This window comes from Pisolithus orientalis, assembly GCF_024613125.1.
Source record: "Pisolithus orientalis strain OTSU chromosome Unknown F5J12scaffold_26, whole genome shotgun sequence".
Taxonomy (NCBI): Eukaryota; Fungi; Basidiomycota; class Agaricomycetes; order Boletales; family Pisolithaceae; genus Pisolithus; species Pisolithus orientalis.
This window is the reverse complement of record NW_026260807.1, coordinates 135,857-160,911: the sequence shown is the minus strand read 5'-3', so window position 1 is coordinate 160,911 and position 25,055 is coordinate 135,857. Positions and strand designations below refer to the sequence as shown.

General features: G+C 46.0%; 9 protein-coding genes across 9 annotated transcripts; 6 read left to right on the top strand and 3 right to left on the bottom strand.

The window, feature by feature from the left end:
* Positions 1 to 1,882: 1,882 nt before the first annotated feature.
* F5J12DRAFT_784462 (uncharacterized protein) lies at positions 1,883 to 3,935 on the top strand (the record flags this gene model as incomplete). Its single annotated transcript, XM_051743026.1, has 9 exons — positions 1,883 to 2,094; positions 2,213 to 2,252; positions 2,567 to 2,674; positions 2,705 to 2,712; positions 2,770 to 2,859; positions 2,898 to 3,137; positions 3,198 to 3,341; positions 3,560 to 3,645; positions 3,700 to 3,935. 9 exons carry the CDS (start codon positions 1,883 to 1,885, stop codon positions 3,933 to 3,935), a joined length of 1,164 nt encoding a protein of 387 aa, XP_051597806.1.
* A 1,285-nt stretch (positions 3,936 to 5,220) lies between these two features.
* Positions 5,221 to 6,745, bottom strand: F5J12DRAFT_928596 (uncharacterized protein). Its single transcript, XM_051749451.1, has 5 exons — positions 6,534 to 6,745; positions 6,346 to 6,513; positions 6,140 to 6,221; positions 5,925 to 6,102; positions 5,221 to 5,874 (listed from the first exon to the last, which is right to left on the bottom strand). Exons 1-5 carry the CDS (start codon positions 6,628 to 6,630, stop codon positions 5,650 to 5,652), a joined length of 750 nt encoding a protein of 249 aa, XP_051597805.1. The 5' UTR covers positions 6,631 to 6,745; the 3' UTR covers positions 5,221 to 5,649.
* A 55-nt stretch (positions 6,746 to 6,800) lies between these two features.
* F5J12DRAFT_928595 (uncharacterized protein) lies at positions 6,801 to 9,617 on the bottom strand. The gene is made up of 6 exons (XM_051749450.1): positions 9,383 to 9,617; positions 9,079 to 9,324; positions 8,504 to 9,015; positions 8,241 to 8,453; positions 7,575 to 8,189; positions 6,801 to 7,519 (listed from the first exon to the last, which is right to left on the bottom strand). Exons 1-6 carry the CDS (start codon positions 9,508 to 9,510, stop codon positions 6,888 to 6,890), a joined length of 2,346 nt encoding a protein of 781 aa, XP_051597804.1. The 5' UTR covers positions 9,511 to 9,617; the 3' UTR covers positions 6,801 to 6,887.
* Positions 9,618 to 13,572: 3,955 nt separating this feature from the next.
* Positions 13,573 to 15,417, top strand: F5J12DRAFT_724192 (RNA polymerase 2; the record flags this gene model as incomplete). The annotated part of the gene is made up of 3 exons (XM_051741515.1): positions 13,573 to 13,739; positions 14,285 to 14,546; positions 14,704 to 15,417. Coding segments are annotated over 3 exons (1,143 nt in total), but the record flags the coding sequence as incomplete, so codon positions are not given.
* Positions 15,418 to 15,497: 80 nt separating this feature from the next.
* Positions 15,498 to 16,022, top strand: F5J12DRAFT_724216 (RNA polymerase Rpb1, domain 7-domain-containing protein; the record flags this gene model as incomplete). The annotated part of the gene is made up of 1 exon (XM_051741519.1): positions 15,498 to 16,022. A coding segment is annotated over one exon (525 nt), but the record flags the coding sequence as incomplete, so codon positions are not given.
* Positions 16,023 to 16,105: 83 nt separating this feature from the next.
* Positions 16,106 to 16,351, bottom strand: F5J12DRAFT_709145 (RNA polymerase Rpb1, domain 7-domain-containing protein; the record flags this gene model as incomplete). The annotated part of the gene is made up of 1 exon (XM_051740612.1): positions 16,106 to 16,351. A coding segment is annotated over one exon (246 nt), but the record flags the coding sequence as incomplete, so codon positions are not given.
* A 794-nt stretch (positions 16,352 to 17,145) lies between these two features.
* F5J12DRAFT_784457 (uncharacterized protein) lies at positions 17,146 to 18,233 on the top strand (the record flags this gene model as incomplete). The annotated part of the gene is made up of 4 exons (XM_051743025.1): positions 17,146 to 17,751; positions 17,836 to 18,007; positions 18,056 to 18,108; positions 18,198 to 18,233. 4 exons carry the CDS (start codon positions 17,146 to 17,148, stop codon positions 18,231 to 18,233), a joined length of 867 nt encoding a protein of 288 aa, XP_051597800.1.
* Positions 18,234 to 19,576: 1,343 nt separating this feature from the next.
* On the top strand, positions 19,577 to 22,328 carry F5J12DRAFT_784456 (uncharacterized protein; the record flags this gene model as incomplete). Its single annotated transcript, XM_051743024.1, has 10 exons — positions 19,577 to 19,903; positions 20,003 to 20,075; positions 20,124 to 20,281; positions 20,323 to 20,425; positions 20,484 to 20,775; positions 20,817 to 20,970; positions 21,076 to 21,097; positions 21,507 to 21,604; positions 21,656 to 21,724; positions 21,765 to 22,328. 10 exons carry the CDS (start codon positions 19,577 to 19,579, stop codon positions 22,326 to 22,328), a joined length of 1,860 nt encoding a protein of 619 aa, XP_051597799.1.
* Positions 22,329 to 22,643: 315 nt separating this feature from the next.
* On the top strand, positions 22,644 to 23,696 carry F5J12DRAFT_784455 (uncharacterized protein; the record flags this gene model as incomplete). The annotated part of the gene is made up of 6 exons (XM_051743023.1): positions 22,644 to 22,830; positions 22,883 to 22,920; positions 22,969 to 23,132; positions 23,270 to 23,351; positions 23,431 to 23,582; positions 23,630 to 23,696. The coding sequence occupies 6 exons, from the start codon at positions 22,644 to 22,646 to the stop codon at positions 23,694 to 23,696; spliced, it is 690 nt and encodes a 229-aa protein (XP_051597798.1).
* Positions 23,697 to 25,055: the final 1,359 nt, after the last annotated feature.

Below are 25,055 nucleotides of genomic sequence, written 5' to 3'. Positions count from 1 at the left end.
AATGAGCCTCAACTGTCAACAATGAGTTAGGACTAAGATGAACTGACTGATTCCTGAGTGACTTCTTGGTTGCTTTTGTAGCTAAGTACAGGGGGTTTATATACTGTGGGGGGAGTGCAGCTTATGACAAATGAGGCACAAATGCTTGGTAAGTAATGAGTAAGGACTGTAAGCAATGAGTAATCATGATGAGTGAGCAAGAAATGAAAAGTAAGCAAGCAAAGAGGATTGGTAAGTATTGACAACAAACAAGTCAAGGACAGTCAAAACATCACAGTATGAGTCAAAGAAGGTCAGAATCTGAGTAAGCACACTGGTATCACATTAGGGGGTGACAATGCATGTCAGATCTCAGTGGGAACATTGCTAGATCCAAAGATGGGATCACAGATGGACAGTGTTTCCAGATAGGGAAGTATTAATTCCAGAAATGAATGGCATGAGTCAGGTGTCAAAGGGCTAGGGCATTGGGGGTCTGTGGGGCAATGGGAGCATAGGCAATCACATCTCCCACCCATTTGTCCTCTCAGTGAAGTTAATAAAAGCTTCATGAATGGGGCTCTGATGGAGGAGAGGGAGAAGGGGGGATGTCTTCTGCTGGGTCTTGCAGTAAAAAGGCAAGATGCATGTCATACTCATCATGGATGTGATCAGGGAGACTGGAGAACAGTAGATTATACTGCAGCTGTTGCAATGTGGGGAGAGTGATGGACAAGATTGGAATAAAGACATTTCAGGGAGCAGGGAGGAAGGATCCATATGCTTCATCAAGTGGGGAGACTGAAACAACCATGTAAGACCTTTGTAACCAAGTGACAGACCTGAGGTGACCAAAGAATGTCCTTCTGGAAGTCATACTGACAAGGAGAACATGCTGACCAAGCCACATGGGATGGGATGGGGCTGACAATGATGGAATGAACCAGGGGACTTCAGGATGGAAGCTGGTGGGAACACCTGGCAGATATACATAGCTACTGTCTCTGGAAAAAGAGACAAGTAAGATGATCAACAAAGAGGGTGCCATATTTGATGGATGGAGTGCTGTAGAAATGCATAGGGTGTGAGGATCCTTTCCAAACTCAGAAGGCAGAATCACATGGCTGAGCACTTTAAGTGAGTGTGAGAATGGGGTTGATATCTTTGGAAATGGTGGAGATATGATGAAAACTGGAATGCCATACTCAAGCACTAAAAACTTTTGATGGGTGCTTGACTCACTTCCTGTTTTCTCTTTAGCACTGATGACTCATTCTTGTGTGAAGGATGACTGCTCACATCCAGCAGTCCTTCTATGCATGAAGGCTTTAGTCTTCATCTGCATGGCATGGCATGCAACTTGTCAACAAGTTAGGCAGAGTCAGCTGTAACCATGTCCACAACACCTTTGGTGTGTGACAACACATTGAACACATCTGGCATGAGGTTGGTGCTCACTTTGCACATCCTTGGTGTGCCTTTTTCTACTGACTGGAATATTGCCACCATCTCAATTGCTTTAACCACCACCATCTGTGGCTTCTACACCAGCTCTTCCTTCAAGAAATCAAGGCTGATTCCATGTCATTTTGTGAGGAGTAGAATTCACACCCAATATCAGGTGAAGGTCATGATCAGAGCCCTTGGGTAAGTGTGCACCTGATTTCTAGCCAGTGTCTGTGGATTGAAATAAATTCTGGAAGGACATGCATCTCCTGGGACAGTTGGAACATGGATTATGTCTGGAGAATGGCATATCTCCCAACCCAGATGTCATCTCCCACTACTATGGCCTACAGCACCCAGCCAACCAGCCCACCTCAGGTGATGATAGTGATGATGGTGGATGGGAAGGCATCATGGGTCACAGTGACATGACTGCTGACCATTCTGACTTCCATCCATGATTGCAGATGACCAAGCACCTGAATTTGCACATGATGGTGCTGCAGTTCCAGTAGAAGTTGACCCATTCCCCTCCTCCAATCAGCAAGAAGTTTTCTGGAAGGCTTTGCAGCATGTGCATGAAATTGGCCATGTTCCCCATGGCTATGGCATGCAGCAGGAGGAATGGGGTGAGAAAGGCTACCCTGAATTAGAGGCAATTCCATCAGGGTGACATGGACAGAAGGAAATCATAGTGGAACTTCCAGATTTCATCTGGTGGCCATGGGCTATTAGATGGTGCCAGGCCCTGGAAGTACTCATTCATATCCTGGAAACTGCCAACTAGATTCCCCTATGGTAAGCATAGCTACTGGACTGCTGTGTTGGTTTGTGTTATGGTAGTCAATTACATGATTGAGTTTGGCTGTGGAAGTTTAATGTTGCTGTCACCTGTGGCAAGCAAGCTACCATTCCTTCTCTTTCTTTTCACTTTTTACTACACTTTCTAAAGACCAACTCCTTCACCTTCATTCATATTTAATCTCTCTATCCTCACCATGGGAAAAAAGTGAGGCTTCAGAAGGCTTTTATCATCTGATGATGATCTACCTCTCAAGCTATCTACAAGCCAGCCAGCCTACCTTGTTGACTCTGTGCTACAAAAAATGCTATCCTCCACTGCAAATTTTCCTGCCACCAGGGCCTCAAGTTCTTGTTCTCAGGCTTCAAAACCCTCCACATCACTCATGCCCTTGTACAAGCAGGCAGATTTGGAGTCAAACTGAGGACTGAAGACCATGAGTTGTCAGTGAGTGAGCATTGTGAAATGACCCCACAGGCAAAAAGGTAAGTTCTTCCTACAGTGCCATGGACTGGGTACATCATGCTTCTCATTTGTAGCAGGACAGACACAGGAGCCAAGGAATCTCTCATCTTCAGTACCTCAGATCATCTTCCTACCCTATGGGACAGTGGAGGTATGTGCTGCCTGTTGTATGTCCTCTGTTGTTTTACCACTAATCTATACACAGCCTGAAGACAATGACAGTATGGATGATGCTTAACCCTTGCTTGCACATCTCTTTCCTGTCATTCACTGGTCCAAGGCTCCTTCAACTGCTGAGTTCAGTTGGCTGGAGGCATTGGGTCTTGCTCATGCAAACTTTCATGAATACTTTCACTTTCATCATGACTGGGACTTTCCACAGCTGGATGAGGAGCTTCACTTGTTATTCCCCCAGCTCTTTGCATATCTTGACTTGCAGCCAAAGGTAAGTCAGTTCATTTCCCAGCCTTATGATACTAATGTCATGCAAGGCCATCAATCACAGGTATGACAGCAGCAAACAGGATCCCTGCTACAAATCGCTGCCACCCTACCATCTCTGTGTCAAAAGTCATAGTGAAGTTGCCATCACAAGTGGTGCTGACTTCCCTACTGGGGAGATCATATATGAGAAGGTGAAGGCTGGAAAGTGATCATCACATGATGACAGTGAAATCCTTTTCAGTTAGTCTGTCATTTACAAATTTGGCTGTGCAATGGGTAACTAATGTACCCTATACTAGTAACCCACAACAGGATCCCCAACTCTGTTCTGGAGCAGTAGAAATATCCCACAATCAAGGCTACTGGAAAGTGAAAGGCTGCATACCTGTCAGATTCTGACACCAATCAGAAGTTTGCTTCAAGACTGGCTGAGTCAGATGATGGGTTTGATGCACCTGTGTCACCATCAAAACATCATCCCAAATGCCTGTGGGTTATGCAAATTACTGGTAAGTGCTGGTCAGCCCATCCTGCAATGTGATGCTGACATCAGCAAGATTCAGATGGTGCAGATGATATGCCAACCACACCAGCCATGACCCCCACCATGATTGGCCTTAGTGGCCCTGACACAGAAATGGGGGAATCTGCAGGTACTTCTGCACCAGCTGAGTTACCCCCACCAACAGCTCCATCCACCCCAGTCATGTCTCCTGCTTGTGCACTGCAGAATAACTCCTTCATGATAGATGACATCATCACCAATCCTTGGAAGGTGAATCATACATTCCATTTCTAACCATGAACACTCCCAATGCTAGTGAGTAGAATAAACCACCAATCCATCATTAAATCATCCTACCCTGTCACATATGGCCCTTCTCTACATACCATTTCTTGCTGATTCTACCATTTAATACACTCTTTTCTTGTAAAAGCTGTGTGAAACTTTGTGGTATGGGTGGTGCAAAAACAATCATGGTGTCATCAGATTGTGTTGACAAAAATTTGCCACTGATCCAAAAATGTGGACATATTTACTTGAGAAAGATGCATATTACATGCCCATGTAGTCTAGTGGTAAACATGTGTGACCCCTGTTGTGATACTGTGCAGGACTTGCCACCATGTCATCACAAAGTCTGCAGCTCAATTCCAGGTAGTGACAATAATTTGCCACATTGTATATACTCCCATACTCATACTTTAGCATAGTCTTACATTGTTCTGTACTGAACTTCTACCTTTTTGGGGCCTCATATTCATCATACCATAGTAGTATTGCTGTAATCAGTTGGCCTTCATGGGGGCAGGTGTCTGTGCAAGCATGCTTCATGGCATGCCAATGTATTACATAAGCCAATACCACTATGAAATTTGTCACAGTGCACAGATGTATTGCATAATCATTACATAAGCACATGCAGATTGCTTCCCACACAAACTCATTATTTCCCACATTACTGTAAGTTTGTCCTGCACTATTTTGTGTACATTTCCCATGCTTAATATTTGTGCAAGTGTAACACTATAGTAGGGTCTACTGCAATGCTCTCATGAAAATATTGCAAACAGAGGTTTGAGTGCTGAGTGGGGAATCAACACTATAGATGTGACATCACTGGTATCAAGTCAATCAATGACACCCATGCAACCCTGCAGTCCAACACCAGGCAGGAATGATTACTAAATGAATGTTGGACACATTGGACACTGAGTGCTGAGCAATCACAATCTCCACACAGGAATTTGAGCACTTCAAGCTGCTGGGTCATCATATCTGATAAGTACAGCAGGCAGTACACATAGCATACTAATATACTATGCTATGAATCACGACCATCTGCCAAGGCTGGGGGGTCTAAGCAACATCAACGTCAAGTTGTGCAACCCTCCACTCGGATCCTGTTTGGAACGTAAGTCCATTTTTCACTAACTGCCAAATGTTTGCTTCCACATCCTGATGCCATCCTGCACGATCAACTCAAAATTTGCAGTTCACACGCACTGCCACCTGCGAATTTTCCAGAATAAACATACTTTCTATAGTGGAAGAACAGTTCGGTCCATTTGGAGTTGTCTTGGGGTAGGATAACAAGCGACAAAGCTCGAAGTGCAAAAATCGACACCGACAAGGTAGTGTATGTGAGGAAATTTAGCAGCCAGGCCGGATATACATACATATTATGCTTAAGAACATCATGATGACTGAATAGCACAAATACGTTAGGGTGAAATGGCCTGTATTGAAGACAAAATCACTTCGTGTAACAACTCTGCCGACCCTCCACCCTCCGCTAAGACACGGGTGTCTTCCATACGACTGAAAACCTCTCCAATGCACTTAGCTGCACCGGAGAGATGGGCAACCCTGGCACTAGCAGCATGAATAGCAAGGTAGTTTGGACTAGGGAGAGGAAGCTTCGGATCGTTGTTGTAAAGGTCACGAATCGGGCAATTTGGTTAAGGTAGCCGCGCTTGGATGCTTCAAGTTTGTACGTATTGGGTACGCCCTACAATGCGGGTCCCTTGCTCGAATCCCTCAGACAAGACAGGGAAAATATGATTCGCATCGTTTCAGCAAAGCAAATGTCCAACGAATCAAACAGCAGGTGCAAGTTTGCTTCCATCGTCATGACATTTTCGAGTCGATGTATATTGGGACCATTGAGCTCCTCCCGCAGGCGTCGGTAGCCAAAGCGATCAAGTATTGCCCAAACAGAAGCAGCATGGTGCTCCTAAAACAACAATCAACAAGGAAGAAGTGAATATCGAGCAAAAAACCGACTTTGTTTGACCCTGATGTGATATTTGCGTTGATAGACTCCGGAAAGATGTGAGTACAGTGAGTGCACACCAAGCGCGCTTGTTCCCTCTCAGCGGCCTCTCGCAGGTCGCAGCTGCCCTTGATGGCATGCCTATCATACAGTTTGGTGATAACACTGGTAACCATCCCTAACGAGGGCCTGTTGACATAAAATAAATGTAAGACACAATAATAACAGGCTAAAATGGGTGATACGAACGAGCTTCTTAGCAGTTTGATGATTTTGAGGGGTCTCTTGCAATGTGCCCTTTATCTGATCTACGACTTTGTCAAAGGACAATCTAGATGGGTGAGACGAAGGCATCTGTGTGCACCTTTTGCTAGATCTGACTTGGCTGGTTAAGTATGTCCGACGCAAAAGCTGTGAACTTGGAGGACGCACACAGTCGAGTGAAAAACTGATAGAAGTGCTGCCCTAACTCCAACAGTTTTTCGTCGTCGGAACTGATTGTGGAGATCTCCCGAACGAAGTCACCATTCACCTGGTGACCCAGAAAATGGTGGAAGAGGTAGCCGAGTATTCGGCAATAAATCATCTGCTTCTCCATTTCTTCCCCGAGTCAATCTCACCTTGAATTGTTTTTTCAAGTCTGAGGATTATGTTGTATGCGTTCATGATATTGGCTTGGTCACGATAGCATTCCATCGTGGGTGGAAGGGGCGACATGAGGATTGAATATTGAATGGTAAGAGTCGTGCCATACACATTGGTGGCAAGTACTAAAGTTATCTTCCTCGCTCGAGTAGGGAAGCCGCCGGCATATCACGTGAGTCACGTGAGGTGTTGGGGGTTGATTGACTTGAGGGCTGGCAGCATTTGAAAGTCACATATATCTCGAGGTCTTGCACATGCAGCATACATTTATAAGGGTAACAATAGTGATACAGCCAAATTCTACGTTACTGTGGGAAGCCTGGCATTTATCAATTTACTGGTGGAATCTTCGATAAAAATTCTTCATACACCTTCTCGTCTGATTCCTCCTCAAGTTCATGGTCGAGTTTGCTGATTTCCTGCTCTGCAGCATCCTTTAATTCGGGTGATTTTGCCTGTTCCAGCTTCAACTGGGCAAGGTCTTTTTCTGCCTTGAAACCATCACGAGTGCTGAGTCTCTTCCGAAGAAAGATCGCCAGTGTCAACACAAGAATGGAGTTGATGTTGTGAGGCACTCGAGGGGCAGCCAGGAAATCCCTCTTCTCCTTAGCGCATCCACGGGCATTGACTTTGGCCCATGAATCCAGGGGTCCTGAGTTCAGCGGCTTGCCGTCCTTGTACTGCAGGGAAATCCAGATGAATACGTAGATCAACGATTCCACATCATGGCGGTATCGGTGCTTCACTTTGCCATTCTGGCCATCTTCCATGAGGAGATCGATCGCCATGAATGGTATTGTTCCAGTCCGCTCGTTACCCAATGGGTTGGGAGAAAATGCCAAAGACGAAAGGTCGTAATCGTTTAAGACGCCCATCACCTTGCCGCCCACCCTATAGTACATCAGGTTTAAGTGGCTCACGTCACGATGATAGATCCCCTCCCTCCAGAGGGCATAGTGACCTAGAATAGCATGACTGTCAGAACCAAGACACCACAAAAACAAAGCGGGGCTTACACAAAATGCACTGCCGCCATGCGTCAACCAGTTCATTGTCTTCGAGATCTGTGATTGGCCAAAGCTTCTTGAATACGAGCAGGACGAGACTCCGGCTGCCTTTCTCAGGGTGCTCGAGGTCAAGAGCCTTCCTAATTGCAGATGTGGAATCCAGAAACCTCTTCGACAAGAGCAAAATCGGCACGTGCCCTCGGACATCCTTGTCTCTGGTCCCAGCTTCCGTGACGCGATCCAAAATGTCTTTCTCTGCGATTCGTTTCTCCTCCGCCCAGTAAATTTTCGCCACCATGCCGTCGACCGTTTCCGCCGGATTCTCCTGCTTTAGTGCTTCGCAGGTGACGTCCATAACACCAGTCCCACGTCCTGCCAGCCCATACCGGGGATCCCACTGGTCGACCAGTTTCAGTGTCTTTCCTTCGACCTCGACGGTGTAAGACTCGACGTGGTCCCCTTTGAGATGCGGTTTAAAGGCTGTGTTTCGACCCCAGTCCTCCAAATTGAATCGCTGGAGAGCGTATAACAACACCAGAAAGCGAGAGAGATCTTGAACAAAATTGAACCCTGCCACGCTGATGAGGCCTTGGTGGTCGTAATACCAAATCCAAATGTTGTCGCCTGAAAGGCATCCAGCGCAATCCGCTCACTAGCGAGAAAAAAAATACGCACCTACAACAATAAAATTGAGGGCATGATTCATCGCAATATTGGCGGACTGCATCTCAGCAGCATACAGCGCTGACTGAATTGTTATGTGTGCCCCAGGCGACTCCTCCGTCCTAAGTCGCTTGCTCGAGCGAGGCTCAGAATCGGCCACCAACGTGCGTTTCCTGGATGCCATTTGAGTGCTTTCCTGAGTGGTCGGGCGGGCTGATCTGCGTACTATTGGGTGCATGTTAAGCCTGACTGAACAGTTTAATTCCATTACTCACCCGGAAGCGATTCTGCGGGTGTCACTTGCTTGGTAGCAGGAGCCTCTCGCGGCTCTCTTCCTTCCGGTTCATTTCTATCTTTGGCAATCTCCAAAAACTTTGGTTTGGAGGCTTCGTACTTTGACACGGAATATTGCTCGGGAGGAGATTTCATCTTCGACCTGGATCGCTTGAACTCGAAGACGCCGAACACATCCCTCCATGATCTCACGGGTATCTTATTTTGGATTAACCCCGATACATGCTCGTCCCATGTGGTGGATCTACTCCCTGAAAAATACTCGGAGACGTTCGCGAATGGAAGAACGACGATATCTGGTTTGCGTTTCGAATCACACCCTTGGTGCTTTTGAACGATGACATTTGGATCGTTGCGCTGAAAGAACATCTGTACTGCCTGGCTTTCCCCTTGACGCATACCATTGATATCCAGCTTCTTCAGGTGCGCAAGAGCAGTGTTAGATGCTAGGACGAAGGGCTGGTACAAGCCATCCTCCGGTTTACACGTTGTGCTGGTACAAGACGTTAGCAAAGAATGCTGACATCAACACTGGCATGCAAGTCACAAAACTTACTACTCTTCGAGAGCCTTCCTGATATCCAAGAGCGGGAAATTCACGATATCTTCACCTGGGATTTGCCCATTACATATGGGCAGGACTGCCTCCATGCATCTGTTTAATAGGGCATGGTTCTCCAAGTCGATAGGGTCATCTGGCGAGTTCGAAGCCCGGCTCAATATGTACTCGAGCATATTATCTGCCTCGCATTGCTGTGCTTTGCAGACGTCTTCCGCAGCCCAACCCGTCAGATCGTCAACACTTGATTAGTGTTATGAATCAGGTTTATTTCGATGAGGACAGAAGTGGACGAACGCACCGAAGGCCGCTGATGGGGAGCTGTCCGCTCCCCGCACAGAGACCTCGGCTGTTTGGAGTCGATTCACCTTGGCTGCGATTTAGAGCGCTAGAGGAAATAACCATTGCTCCGCTGCCGGATTCAGACATGTCACTGGCAGTTAAAGATTCGCATTAGATGGATAGTAGTGTTGTATCGTGATGGGAGCCTGGAAGTTGAACGTTGAACGTTGAGTACTGAGTGGCAAGAGTCGTCCCATGCTTATCGCTGTTAAGTCAGTTTATTCCAGAAAATTGGCAGGTGGCGGTGCGTGGGACCTGCAAATTTTGGATCGGCCTCCCAGCCACAGCGGCTCGCCCTCAGCGGCGGGGATGGCCGTTCGGAGTGACTGACCGCTCGTGACGGCACCGGCATCGTCGATCGTGCAGGATGGTGTCACATCAGTAAATTCAGCCAAATTACAGCATGCACATTAGACAGTTTTTGAATTCTCGGCAAACACTGGTGAACATTAAGCGCTTGAAAACCCAGGTTTTTGAATGCTTAGCTTTACTGATGTCAGACCTCTGTTTATGACATTTTCACGAGAGCATTGCAGTAGACCCTACAACTCTAAGTCTGTTTTTATGGTGACCATCAACTTGCTACAGTACAGATGGGGCCATCTGGCTGGAAGAAAGAGTGGGAAAGTAGACCACTACTTCATGCACAGTGTATGTACAATATGCATTCATCAGTTCTGCATGTACCTGCATGGCAGTGTGAATTGCCTAAATGCATACTTACAAAACACCTCACCTGGGACCCTCCCACCATAATACCGTAATTCCTAGTGGGCCATCACAAGTACATGGGATCCAGGCCTTCACAAGCTTCAACATGTCCTGTCAACTGGTTTGCTAATTTCACTGGTTCAAAAATGCAAACAGGGCCAGCCTGGATGCAAAGGTGCATACTCATTTCCCATCACAAAGTCACTTTACAGGACTTTACAATTGCTTTCCAGCACTTTGCAGCTCGAACCGGTCTGCAGCCTTGAGGCCTATTGGGTCCAGGGCACTGACATAATTGCTTAGGGCAGGTTAGCAGGGTGCATGGCAGCAGGAGCCCTTACCTGCCTTTGCCCTCCATCTTCGATGCTTGATGCTCTTTGATCGCTGCCATTGGTGAGTACTTGTCAGCGAGCCTATCCCAACATTTCACCCAGTTGACAGATTGCTATTGCTCAAAGGTTGATTCAGTTCCATTGGATGGGTCTGGTGAGCAGCCCATTGGCCATTCCCTTTGCTGGGCAGTTTGGCACTGGATGTCATGTCTATGCAGCTGTTCTTGAGCTGATCATTGGTCCCCTTCAAGATTTTCAAGACTGGGAGGTTTGACTTGGCCTGAAGACTGTCCTCACACGTACCAATCAGTTGGTGAGCCGCATCATCAACTCCTTCCCTTCCTCTTCCACTCATAAGTTTTGAAACATAGATCTCATGCATTGAGTATATCTATTCTCGTGACACCATCTACCATGATGCTAAACTGGCAAGTAGACTATGCCAACCTATTTGTCAGCTGGGTGCTGCCCTATGTCAACTGGCTTTCTACATCATCATGCTCCTCGACCTCCCAAGAGTCTTCTGCCATGTTCCAAAACCATGCGGGTGCTTGAACTGTGGGTGGTGAGTAATTTTTTCTCTGCTGTTCGTTTGCATGGCCACATTAACTGTAATTAGCTTCTTGCTCCTGCAGGGAGACAATGTACACTTGGCAAGCTTGCTACTGAGAACTTCAGCATGTGTGGTGGTGGAGCAGGCACCCAGTTGCTCACTGTGGGCTTTAATGCCAGGTTAGTCGCCTGCTTTGTATGGTCCATTTCATCTCTCATGAGCCCCACTAGTGCATGGATGTATTCATTGCTTAACATGTTTTCGTGGTGCCAAGCTGGCACAGGACAGTCACATGAAATATGAATGATTTTCCATTGCCTTTCTTCCATCTCTCAGGTGCCCCTCCACCCGTACTTTGTTTTTGATGGGCCAGACTGCCCTCAGCTCAAGAGGGGAAAAGACATCATGTGCCCATGCTATCCACCCCTCCTTGTGCAGTGCTTTCAAGAGCTGTTGATGGCATTTGGTTTCAGCTGGCACACAGTGAGTTGTTGACTGTACATGCTGCCGGGTGCTAACAAAGCTCACAAGGCTCCAGGGGAGGCAGAGGCAGAACTTGCCTGCCTCCAGTCATGTGCCCTCATCGATGTCGTGGTGACACTGTACAACGATGTGCTGCTGTTTGGTGTGACTTGCATTGTTTGCAGGTAGGTCAGTTCAAACATGGACATGTGGTCATTTAGCTTACCACAAATAGTGGCATCCCACCATCTGGCAAGTATGAAGACATGCAACTCTATTCATCTGACACCTTACAAAATTGCACTGGCCTTGAGTGGGGTGACCTCCTCCTTGTTATGCTGATGAGTAGTGTAGATAGTGAGGTAAGTGCCATATTCAGCCCCCTGAATTGGGTGGCATCCTCATTCAATTCATTAGACAGGTTGCCAGTGGTGCAGCACAGATGTTGCCCATTGATTGGTAAATTATGGCTTTGGAAAGACCCTCTTCCAAGCCACTATCATGTTTCAGTTTGTGGAGTTTATGGAGTTTGTTGCCAGGTGGTGTGACAATGTCTGTGAGGTACTATGAATGGATCCTCAACACCTCCTCAGACATAGGCACCATGAGCTTGCCCATATCATTGTGGAGGAATGCATTGAGTTCCCTGACCCCACAATCTTAGTGATGTATCTGTTACCTCTTACCTCATCGTCAGAGGGTTGCCATCCCCCCATTGCTGTTGTGAGGTCTTGTCAGTCTGATCTTGCATCACTGGCAGAGTTCTGTTCATGGCACCTTGGCTGGTTGCCAGATACCATCTGGTCCAGATTGATGGGTGCTCGTGCTGGTGCAGCCATGCATGCACTTCTGCAGGTGAGTCTTACAATTGTGCCAAATATGCCCACCCCACCTCATCATCCACCATCCACAGCTGCCAGGGAACGTCAATAGTGAGTGGCTGCAACATGACCTTTGGGTCCTGAGCCATTCTGACAAGTCATACAAGCTCTCTGTGCTGAGTTTGCCACTTGAAACACCAGTGGATGCAGATCCATCGCCTGCGTACAAGATAGAGATGCCAGCAGTCGTGTTAGAATACTCAAGACCTGATTTGGTGGAATTGACAGTTAACCTTCCTTGTGAAACTGGAGTTATTGACCTGGTAGGTGGTGTGGATGCACCACATCTTGAAGCTGGAGTCATTGGTCTCATGGATGAGGACTAGTCATTTGCCTAGCACACATTTCTATAGTGTTGTATCAGTTTGTGAGTGACACAATCACCATGTCTGTGCAAGTCTACCTCGCTTACTTCCCTGCCTGTTGTGCTTTGCTCCATGCTACTGCAAGTCTGCCTGCCCAAGTGAACGTGACATATCAGACTCTGTCCTCCAGATCTGACTTGCCAACTGCCTGCCTTCGCATTGCTCCTGCTGCCTCGGTTTGTGTTGTTGCCCAGATCATTATGAACTCAGTTGCGCTTGCTGCAATCTCCTAGGTAATTCTGTAGGTTCAACTCATTATACATACTGACTTTTACCCAAAGAGAGGTGTATTCATTGGCTTCACACATCTGAAAGGAAAAAAGAAAAAGAAATTGCAGTTCATTCCCAAGGCTGGGTACTACAAATTTTGGGAGGGATCTGATGGACCAGAGATTAGTGTTCAGGTGGGCATTGTTTTCAGTGAGTGTGCCATTTCTAACGATAATGTCAGTTTATTGCCCCATCATCCTCCAACTCTTGCATTCACTGGGAACCCTGGAAACCCTTGAATGCAAGTAATCTGTCTTCTCAGTTTGCATGTGTCCCGCTGTCTCCCCACTCTGGTATCCTCTGTCTCATTTATTTCACCCTTCCCACATACTATATCTGGAGACTGCCCACGACAAGCCTACCTCATTCCCTATGACTGCCAATTCTGCAATGCTCACAGATCAAAATATGCACTAGGTTCAGTCAGTGAGATAAAAATTTGAAGGTATGGTTGAGTGTCAACTTAACCTTGCTTGTGAATGGTCACTGCAGGATCCAAAGGTTAATATCAATGTTTTGCCAATGTCCATCTGTGTAGGGCAGCAGAGTGTAGGAGGAAAGCATATACCATTTGGCAGGAACCCTTCTTCCATGCCATGGCTGGTCAAGAAGGTCTTATTGAGCTCGCTGTCAAAATGGTGGAGACAGGCAATGTCTGCTATGATGGTACAGTGCGCAATTTGTTGGGTGACCTCATCCAGCTTATGTACAGAGAAGATGGGATGCATGATGCATTTATCATGTGCCCAGAGGATTGATGCATTTGGGCTCAGCAACAGGGAGTTGGAGCAAAGATTCCACATTCATCGAATCCTTCTTCACCATCCCAGATGATGAGGGGAGCATCAAGATGAAGATGGAGTGGGTTTTGGGACTGACAGTGTCAATTTAAAGGCAGTGATCTGTGTTCCAGGTGTTGACTTGACTTACCTTGGTCATTATGAACCCAGTCATGCTCACTGAGATCTCCTAGGTAACTGTCCTTACCTCATTTGCCTTCTGTACCTGACCAACTTTCTGCACCTCATATGGATCGACCTGCTATACATACTTTTGCCCAAAGGGGCACCCCATCATCTCCCTACTCTCTGGTTCACTGGAAAAGATGACTTCAGCCCGGAGGTGAGGGGATTTGTGGAGAACTCATACATATGCAGTCTGACCCCTGCAGGGGGGTACTTTTTCCATGCCATGGCTGGTCAAGAAGGTCTCATCGATACTGCCATCAAGACGGTGGAGGCAAACTATACCCAATGACATCTCATCACATCATATCCCCCTCCCCAGCTTTCTCTGTGCCCCCCCAACCAATGCCTGTCGGTGTCAAATATCTGTCAGCCAAAATCGTATCCACATTGTCTTTGCCAGGGTACTCCTCAATGGAGCATGTATGCACCTCTGTCAGCCAAAATCATATCCACATTGTCTTTGCCAGGGTACTCCTCAATGGAGCATGTATGCACCTCTGTCAGCCAAAATCATATCCACATCATCTTTGCCAGAGCACTCCTTGATGAAGCATGTATGCACCTCTGTCAGTGAAAATTGTGTCCACATAGTCTTCATCAGGGTACTTCTTGATGGAGCATGTATGCACCCCCCCTATTGTTGAAGATGGAGATGTTCGCATTCATGTCACCTGCTGTTTGGTAAACACCTTTTGGTTCTTTGCATTCATTTTGTGTCAATCTCATGGACAATGACAGTGGCTTGTTCACATCTTCCACATCAACTGCTGCAAGCCTAGTGACCTCAAACCAGCCTACACTGTTGATGCAGTCCACCAGCTTCATGGAGAGGTTAGCAGGGAAGCACAGGTGAATGCTTTGCTGACCTTCTGCATGCACATACGAGCCACACATGCTACCTGCCACATATTGGAAGAGTTCCACCTCAACCACAAAGCATTTGAGTGGGTGTTGGACAAGATTGAGGCAAAGTTCAACCATACTCTGGTCAACCCTGGGCAGATGTGCAGTACTGTTGCTGCCCAGTCCATTGGTGAACCAGCTACTCAAATGACTCTCAACACCTTCCACTATGCCAGTGTGTCCAGCAAAAATGCTACACTCAGTGTCCCCCATCTGAAAGAAATCATCAATGTTGCTACCAATATCAAAACGCTTTCACCTTCTGTGTACTTGGAATCCTACATGGCCCAGGACAAGAAGACTCCATGTTCATTGAATCTTTCTTCGCTATCATTGAACCAGTTACTCAAAGTGACTCTCAACGCCTTCCACCATGCTGGTGTATACAACAGAAATGCTAAGCTTGGTATCCCCTGTCTGAAAGAAATCATCAACATCGCTACTTGGTATGACCCCGACCCTACATCCACCATTATCAAAGACTCTGTGTTCATTGAAGCTTTCTTTGCTATTGTTGAACCAGTCACTCAAATGACTCTTATACAATAGAAATGCTATGCTTGGTATCCCCCATCTGAAAGAAATCATCAACATCACTACAAATATCAAAATGCTTTCACTTTCTGTGGATTTGGTATGACCATGACCCTATGTCCACCATTATTGAAGAAGACTCCGTGTTTGTCAAATCTTTCTTCACCATTCCAGATGAGGAAATCGAGTCAAAGCTCCACCTTCAGTCACCATGGCACCTTTGGCTGGTGCTTGACCGTGCCAGAAAGATTGATTGGAGTCTTGCTGTGGTTGCTGGCTGCATCACTGGGAGCTTCAAGATGGACCTCTTCATTGTCTGGAGTGAAGATAACTCAGAGAAATGGGCAGGGTACAGTCGAAGAAGACGTCTTCCTCTGCCAATTCAAGAACACAACATTGAACTTGGTCAGCCTGTGCAGTGTCCCTACCTCGTATTTTTGTTGGAGTATGATGAGGGGAGCATCCAGAGAAATGGGCAGGGTACAGTCGAAGAAGACGTCTTCCTCTGCCAATTCAAGAACACAACATTGAACTTGGTCAGCCTGTGCAGTGTCCCTACCTCGTATTTTTGTTGGAGTATGATGCTCCCCTCATCATACTCCAACAAAAATACGAGGTAGGGACACTGCACAGGCTGACCAAGTTCAATGTTGTGTTCTTGAATTGGCAGAGGAAGACGTCTTCTTCGACTGTACCCTGCCCATTTCTCTGAGTTATCTTCACTCCAGACAATGAAGAGGTCCATCTTGAAGCTCCCAGTGATGCAGCCAGCAACCACAGCAAGACTCCAATCAATCTTTCTGGCACGGTCAAGCACCAGCCAAAGGTGCCATGGTGACTGAAGGTGGAGCTTTGACTCGATTTCCTCATCTGGAATGGTGAAGAAAGATTTGACAAACACGGAGTCTTCTTCAATAATGGTGGACATAGGGTCATGGTCATACCAAATCCACAGAAAGTGAAAGCATTTTGATATTTGTAGTGATGTTGATGACTGGATATCATACTTGAACCCATCAAGCAAGCTGCCAAACTTGACATTATGTTACTGGATTCTCTGGGGCACATGCAGTACTGTTTCATGCCAATTGTGGATTATATCACCAACACTCCTGAGGCTGCCATGCTCACAGCTGTTGGGGGAAAGACTTCCCTGATCACCATGGCGATGTACAAACAGTTTGGAGACCCATTCTGACATGAGCCATGAACTGCATCCACCACTTTGGCTCAGCTCGCAGTGGTGAAATCAAAGGTCCACCCTACAAACATCCAAGTCTTCTTTTGTGAAGCACAGCACTTTTGCCTCAGCAGAGTTAGTGACCCATTTTGGAGGGACATTCTGCTTTCTTGTCCAAGCACTTTTATAACTCCAGAGCCCCTTCACCACCTGCACAAGGAAGTTTGGGACCATGACATGAAGTGGTGCATAAATGCAGTTGGTGAAGCTGAAATCAACTTTTGCTTCTCAGTTTTACAGCCTACTGTGGGGTTCTGTCACTTTAAAGGTGGTGTTGCTAAGCTGAAGCAGGTGACTGGATGTGTGCACTGTGGTGTCCAATGTTACATTGTTGGTGTTATCACTGGAGCAGCCCCTCCCAAAATTATTACTGCTATTCATGCACTCATGGACTTCTGATACCAAGTCCAAGCTTACTGCATTGACAACAATGATCTTTGTATAATATCTTCTGTACTGGATGAGTTTCATGTGCACAGGCAGTTGATACTTGATCATGGTGCATGTGTGGTAAGGGAAACAAGCCCATTGACAATTGGCACATCCCCAAGTTAGAACTCATGCAGAGCATTGTACCAAGTGTGAAGCATGTTGGGGTCACCATCCAATGGACTGCCAATGTAACTGAACATGCCCATGTATTGGAGATCAAGACACCCACATCAGCTAGCAATAACAATAACCATGATCCTCAAATTTGCTTGTACCTTGATCATGCTGAAAAATGTAGGACATTTGAACTTGCAACATCATTATATGAATTGAAGACTCACTCCCATGGTTGTGTGGAAGAAAAGTCCTTGGAGGTTGAGGATGGGAGTTCTGATGATGGTGACAGTGAGATCAGTGATTGCGAAGAGGCAAATCTAGTTTCCAAGATGCCAGGTCCCATGCAGCCTGTCACTGATTACTTTGCCATCTCTGCACACCTCAGGACCCAGGATCCAGACTCCATTCCCTTCCCCTTGTGTAGTTTTATTGCAGATGGTACAGTGATCAACCTTTCCTATGACCCACCCTTGCAATGCATTAGTGTTGATGGTGCTGCTGAGAAGTTTGGTCTACTTGACCTCCAAGCCACCCTTGTTGATTTTCTAAATCATGAGAAGGTGTATGGACCAAGCTCTGTGCACACTATAAGCAGGCAATGTTGGGGATCAAGCTCTTCAACCCTGCCTTTTACTGATCTGCAGGTTTGGTACAAGATGTGGCTGCAGAACATGGCGATACATGATATCACAGACATCCTCCCTGCCCAGACTCTCTTCTGTTCTCCACCTTGCGAGACCTGGACCCTTGGCTGCTATGATGCATCTATCATCAACATGGACCCCCATTTCAAATGGCCAGAGAGTGGCCTGAAAGGTTTGTGGTCCACACTACTTTTCCATGTCACTCACAAGAGTATCTTAGGTCATGTTGTTGGCCAGCTCTGTCTCCTGATGCACCCTTTTGGCAAGAGGGGGGTAAGATGGTCATGGACAGATCGTTTTTTGGTCTCCATACAACATTTTGACATAGCAGCTGAAGATGTGACACACCTACATATCCTTAGGCATGCAAAGAGAGTGAATGGCCAACATCTTGGTGATGTCATCCTGCTCAGTCAGGTCTGGGTGTTCGCACATCTCATACCTTGCTTTGGGCAAACTGCAGATAATCAATTGATGGCATACAACTCCTTTGAGCATTCTACCAAATTCTATCTCAACAAATACTTTGACAAAAATATGTACTTTTCCCTAAGTCATTTGGACTCTCCTCCCATCTAGTCAACATACATGTTACCTTACTGTATACCAGAGCTTATTACATGTTAATGTTGAAATGCATCAGTATTTTGAGTGGTGGCACCATTTTTGAACATGTGACCCTACTTGTCAACAACCCTCAGAAATGTCCAAAGACTTGAACAAAAACAGATATTGAACAATAGATGGTACCTACAAGCTGATCAGTTCTCTCCCCCTGCCCAAACATGACTGCATGGTTCATGTTATGGACAAGTTCACTGCTTCAGAACTTGAGGGCACCATCATCTGTGAACCACAGATACAAGTTAGCTCTCCTCAGAGCCTTGGTTATGTTACAAATATTATCTTTGAGTCCTTCAGAGATACATTCACCTCCATAGCTCCCAGGTCCCTGATTGTCCCTCTGAAAACAATTCCTGCATGTGTCTGTAGCTATTCTGCCTCCTTCAACCAGGGTGGCTTGTCAGAGGACAGCCTGGTCAGCCTATATGATGATGATAGAAAGTGCTGGAACTAGGAGCTTCATCCACCTCCAGGCTCTGATTCACCTCCCAAGCAACCCAGGCCACTTGCCTCAGAGCTGCTGGTAGAATCAGAAAAGCTCTGCTTTGAAAAGCAAATTGCTCTGTTTCTCAATGCTATTGGAACTGCCACAAAATCCATGATGCCCAGTCTATCCAGCAAACCTCAGTGTCAATGGATGGCAGACTGGAGCAGAACCAGCTTGTGAGGTTCTACAGGTTATTCCTGAAAGCCTGACCTCATCCTTGTTGATAACACCCCAGTATCCCTTGACAAGATTACATGGTCAAGTCCCAAAGTCATTGCTGAGTACTCAAAGGAGTCTTTCAAGCCAGCATCCCACCTTGGGAAGACAATGGACACTAAGGCATATCTAACCCTTGTCAACCAGCCCTGGAGGCACTATGTCCTTGGATTATCAATTACTGATAGCAAACTTCTTTGACTTCACTTTTACAACCACTCTGGTGGTGCAATCTCACCCTCTATCAATATCCACACTGATGCAGAAGTCTTCATATACATTGTATGTGCCATTGCATTCAGCTCCCACTCAACCCTTGGCTTTGATTCAACCATAGAGATATCCCCCCATCCTGCACACAGCTGCAAATGCACAGCACTTGTGACACCTCTCTCCCCTTGCCCCTCTCCTGCAATGCCTTCTCCTCACTTGGAGTTGGGCATCCTCCCCAGTGCAAACTCACTCCTGACTCCTGCATCACCTGAACACATCCCAGCAATTGGGAGGATCCAAGTAAACAAGACCTTCTATGAGGTGCTTGATGTATTATTCTCGAGCACAGGCTTTCTAGGAAGGGGTAGTGTTTGTTACCTCACACACTACAATGGGGAATACTATGTCATCAAGGATTATTGGGTGGAGGAGTCAGAGCAGAGGACAGCCCTGCATGAAGTCAACATGATGAAGCTGGTCCAGGACATTGATGGAGTTCCCAAGTTGCAACACTACTGGGTTGTTGAGGTCAAGTTGGGCATTGTTGATAAAACTGAATGATATTGTGATGAGAAGTGGTGATTGTGCATGAAGTCTCAGAGAACTCATGTGTGATTGGCTATGAAGCCATGTGCAAGGCCAATGGTAATGTTCAAGACAAAAAAGGAACTTGTTTCATGCATCCAAGATATTTTACAAAGTATGTATCCTCTTCCACTTGTAAAATCAATACTAATTGCTTTAACAGTCCAACAGCAGGCTCTTGAGAGGGGTGTCCTCCATCGAGATTGTAGCATCAACAATACAATGATTGAGGACTTCACAAAAGGGTTGTGTGGCTTTCTCCTTGACTGGGAATTTGCTGTATGGGTCACATTACAGGGGGAATATGACTTGGGCAGCACAGTAAGTACTATGCAAAACATTTTGGAACTTGAAGCTGATAGTATGCAAAGGGGACAGTCCCCTTCCCTTCAGTGAATATCCTTTGCCAACTCAAGGAAGCCATCACTAAAAGTGGAAAGACCAATGTCCCATTGATCTGGAAAAGTGCCTCTCACCCACATATTCATCAATCACCCTACTACTATACACCATACATTTGCAGATGATATCAAATCCCTGTTCTACATTTTCATCTGGATCCTCATCCTTTATGATGGGCCACTTGGCCACAAGCATCAAGATATCAGCCATGAAAAGACACTTCTTGGCTTGTGGAGTGAAAAGGTGGCTGAAGATCTCGAAATTGCCAGATGCACCAAGTTCACATTCCTTAATGACCTGTCCAAATCATGGCTGGATTCTGAGGTCTTGCAATATTTTCAAGATCTAATCCCTCTGGCTAATGAGTGGCACATATTGCTTGGGCAGTCCCTGTTGAGTGGAACTGCAGTGCAGTTCTCTGACGTTATCTCCCTTTTGATCGTTTCTTGGCCAGCATGCCATACAAGAAACCACTGGAGATGATGAATGCATTCCAGCAGATCATTGCCCAGCACAAAGTGCTTAATTCAAGCATGCATCCAAGTCAGGAGAATGATATGGATGTTATGTCTTCAGCAATTATGTCTTCTAAACACCTTTGTGAAGAGGTAAGGAGCATGGATAACCCTCCTATACCCAATAAACACTTCAAAGGCATGTAGTCTTAGCATGAATTTTATGTTTAGTTCATGTTCTGTATGTTATGTGTAAAGTGTTTCAATTTGTTTGCAGTGGGTAACCATCTCTACACATTGTTTTGTTTTATGTCTTGCAATGAACCTGTCAATGTTTATATGGATTCACAAGATGTCATTTTGTCATGGTCCCCAGGCTTCCATCTTATTCTGTTCTCTGCTTAACTGCTTGTACCTTCAGATGTCCACCCAATCTGGAACAATCCCACTGAAAAAGAAGGATAGCAAAAAAGCCAAACGATGACCAGAGGCTGATGGAAGCACTTGACCCACAAAAAACAAGCATCTAGGAAGCCCACTCATTGATCTCAAAGAGTCTCAGTCTGTTGCCACAGCAGGACTCTGTTGTAGTGGAAGGGCAGGGGTGGGTTCAGGTGGAAGGGCCAAGCAATTGGAGTGGATTGGTACTGCCCTTGAAGGCTGAGCTACACAGCCATGAAAGTTGACAGATCTCCCCAACAATTCCATTGTAAATCCTCTTGCACCTCCACCCACTTGGTGGAAAAAGGGTGGGGGCCACAGTGCTGGCCAGAATGCAAAACCAAATGTCAGTTCTAGTTATTTGCAAATATCAATATCAAGCTAACCACTTGCAAAGTCCAATGTCACCCCACCACCCTATGCCCCTCCCATTGTGAATGGTCCTAGCCCAGCTGATATGCCACCAGTGAGTGTCTTTTCATACTGATATACAATGTTCATTTCAGAATCCCATCCCTCAGTCTTCAACAGCAGTAGCAACACCTGTCTTCCATCAGCACCCCACAGACTCCCATTGCTTTGGTTTCAGTGTTCCAGCTCAACAGCCAGGTCATATCATGCCTCCCAGGATGGAACCTGACCTTCAAGTGCTCAATAATCCTTATATCACCACAATTCAGGGAGACCAACTTCCCAGTAATAAATCTCATCTGCCAACATCCCAGCCCAACTACCAGTCTTGGTTTATCCCCCACCAGCTGCCTGCTACTGTCCCTGACTCTTGTATCGACCCCTCCCTTGATAGCTTGCTCTCATTGAGACAAACTTTGGCAACCACTGATGTTCACCACAAGAGTTTGGAGAAGCTGCCATCAGAGGGCTCCTCAGAAGAGGAGTCAGAGTCCTCAAGTAATAACCCATTGGATGCAGAGGCTGGTGAGGTCTCCAGTGATGAGTCCAACAAAGATGAGGACAATGCATTTGGATGGGGTGCAATGAATCTTAGGCAATCAACTCATCCTGGTATGTGTCAGAGGTTCTTATGGTACTGGCTCAACATTCTTTGTTAGGCTTCTCCCAAGAAACAATGACAAGCAATCCTATTTGCCACAATTCCTTACCCCTTGACCATGAGTTTCAGTACTCATGCAATGAGGATGACAATGCAGCTCTGTGAAGCTTACAATCCAAGGACAAGGCTCAGCCAGAGGTACAAAAATGCCATTCCTACTAGCTTTATTTATTCAGATTGTTATTTTAGGGTTCCCAACATGGCACTGTCATCAACATTCTTGAACACCACCATCACACTAATGGCCATCCTTCTGTTCCCAATCATGATCTTCTGACCCTTGCACATGACTCAGTCAACAAAGTATCTCAACATGCCAGAGCCCCTTGCAACTCCAAGAAAGTCAGACTGTCTTGAAGATGCTAAGCAAGAATGCAGGGCTGCACATGCACTTTCTAACCTGTTCCCATTGAAATCTCACAACCTCAACCTCTCCATAACAGAGGTGCTCATCACTGTCATCATTGAGTGGAATCAACATGGTGTGCAATTTGAAGATGGTGAGTAACAATATTTTCACTTTATATGTGTCTCATTATCCTAACTTTATAGGTTACTGGCCTGACCACACACAAGATATGGCATGCCTTGTAAGTAGTCCTGTCTTTTGGTTACAGCTACTGAAATACTGCTGGTAGCTCCTTGGTGATATATCTACCTGGCATTCAGAATTGAAGTCAGTTACACTGGCAACCATGCCATCTGTGTTCAACCTTATCCATCCTTCTGATGTTGCACCACAAATTTGTGTGCAATGGATAGAGACTGCTGCTGCAAAGCTCCTTGACAACTTGCTTTTCCTGTGAGATGGTTTTGACAAGAATGTACATTCACATGGTTCATTGTCTGCACTACTAATGGATTGGTTTATCAGGGAAAAACCAGGAATTTTGCTCACCCTGCCCTCAAGGAAGCTGTCATACAATTCTACTATACCAGGACCTATCGAATCACAGATAAGCATCCTGAGTCCTTCAACAATTCAGTTCCCCTTTCCTGTCTGGCTCTTGTTGCAGCTGCAGTGAGTTATTTTACACCTTGAGTCACTGCAACTCAAACTTTTCTCACAATATCATTGTGTGTTGGATGGATTTGTGAAGAATAGCACAGGAAAGACAATGCCTCAATTCTCTGGCAAGGCTTACAATTCCATTTTCCATGGCATGATGAAGGTGCTGAATGACATCCTTTGTAATCCCTATCACAGTGTGAGGTTGCACAAGCAGCTTTCTCAGTGGGTGAAGGAAGGATGGTAAGTACTGGGGCAGCTGATGTGCTCATGCTGACTCCTTGTATCAGGGCTGCACTGCAAGAGGTTGATTCAAATGTAGAGAGGTACCAGCACATTCAGGCAGTCCTTGATTGATTTCATAATACCTAGTCCTGTCATACCTGTCATTACACGTAGTATGCAATTGATGCCAATGCTCCTGTTCCTGTCATACCTGCTGTGAACTGTTCCTAGTTGTGGAGTGATCACATGTTTGCAAAGTAAACATTGAGATGGGGAGTACTGGACAACACCCCAAGGAGAATACAGTCTGGCCAGTTTTGTACAGTGATATCTAAGCATGAAAGTTCCATAGCAATCCATAGTAAGTAAGATGCTGGACAAAGTTCCATGACAGTGTGACCATTCCATAGTAACAGGCAACTAGCCATAGCAAAAAGTGTTGTTGGGTGCATCTGTCCAGCCTGGACCTAGCTAGGGGACTCTGTATATTATGGAGCACTGTGGAGAGCTCCACAGCTCAAAGTGATTTACTGATGTAAGAGCTTTGCCATGCAGGTGTTTCCTTCTTGATAGCACAAAGGAGCTCCCATAGTGGAGCCCTGTGTATGGTCCACCAATGGAGGACAATTGATGGAGTGCAGGCATAAACTGGGTCGAAAGAGAATGATTGCTCCTAGATAACACTTTCTGGGTGAAGCTGAGACCAAATGCATCAGAGCTTGTATGGAAACTGTAGTTCAGTTGAGGTTCACACAGTTCTTGGATTGTTCTTGTTTGACAAGTGGTGGAGAGATCCAGGCCAATGACTTGGAGATTGAAATGTTGGTATCCCTCCCAATGGTAGGATGTCTCTCACTCCCTATCTTGCCTCTGCCGATACTCAATGTGAGCACATCCAGCAAGTACTGATTGAACTTTTTAATGTTCTTGGATCAAACATCATGGAACTAGCAGCACCTGTGGGAGAAGTAGATGAGGGAGCCAAGTGTGCTGACTGGACAACAGAGGAGACCACTGCACTCATCAAGTACTTGCATGTACATTGCTCAGAATGTGCTGACACTGGGAACTTCTGCGAAGTGACATATGTCAATGCTGCAGAGCACATTCACCCACTCCATCAGACTGGTAAGATCAAGGATTACAAAAATGTGTTGATCAAATGGGGATCAATACATCCTTCCCTACTCTAAGTCTGCTATATTGACATTCAGCAGATGTAGATCAAACAAATATACAATGCAATAATGACTTATTGCAGAGGATCAGGAGAACATTGGGACAATGAAAATGGTGTGAATATCTGTGGAGCAGCTGACATGGAAAAATGGGGCAAGTTTGTTGCCATCAAGGTATGTATTTGGTATGAATAGATACTAATATGTTACTCAGACATTCAGAGAAATACAATTATGAGGCCCTTCCGTAACAAGGGCTGGGAGTACCTCCAGTTCATGGAGGATATTTTTCCACAGGGCAGCACAACTGGCA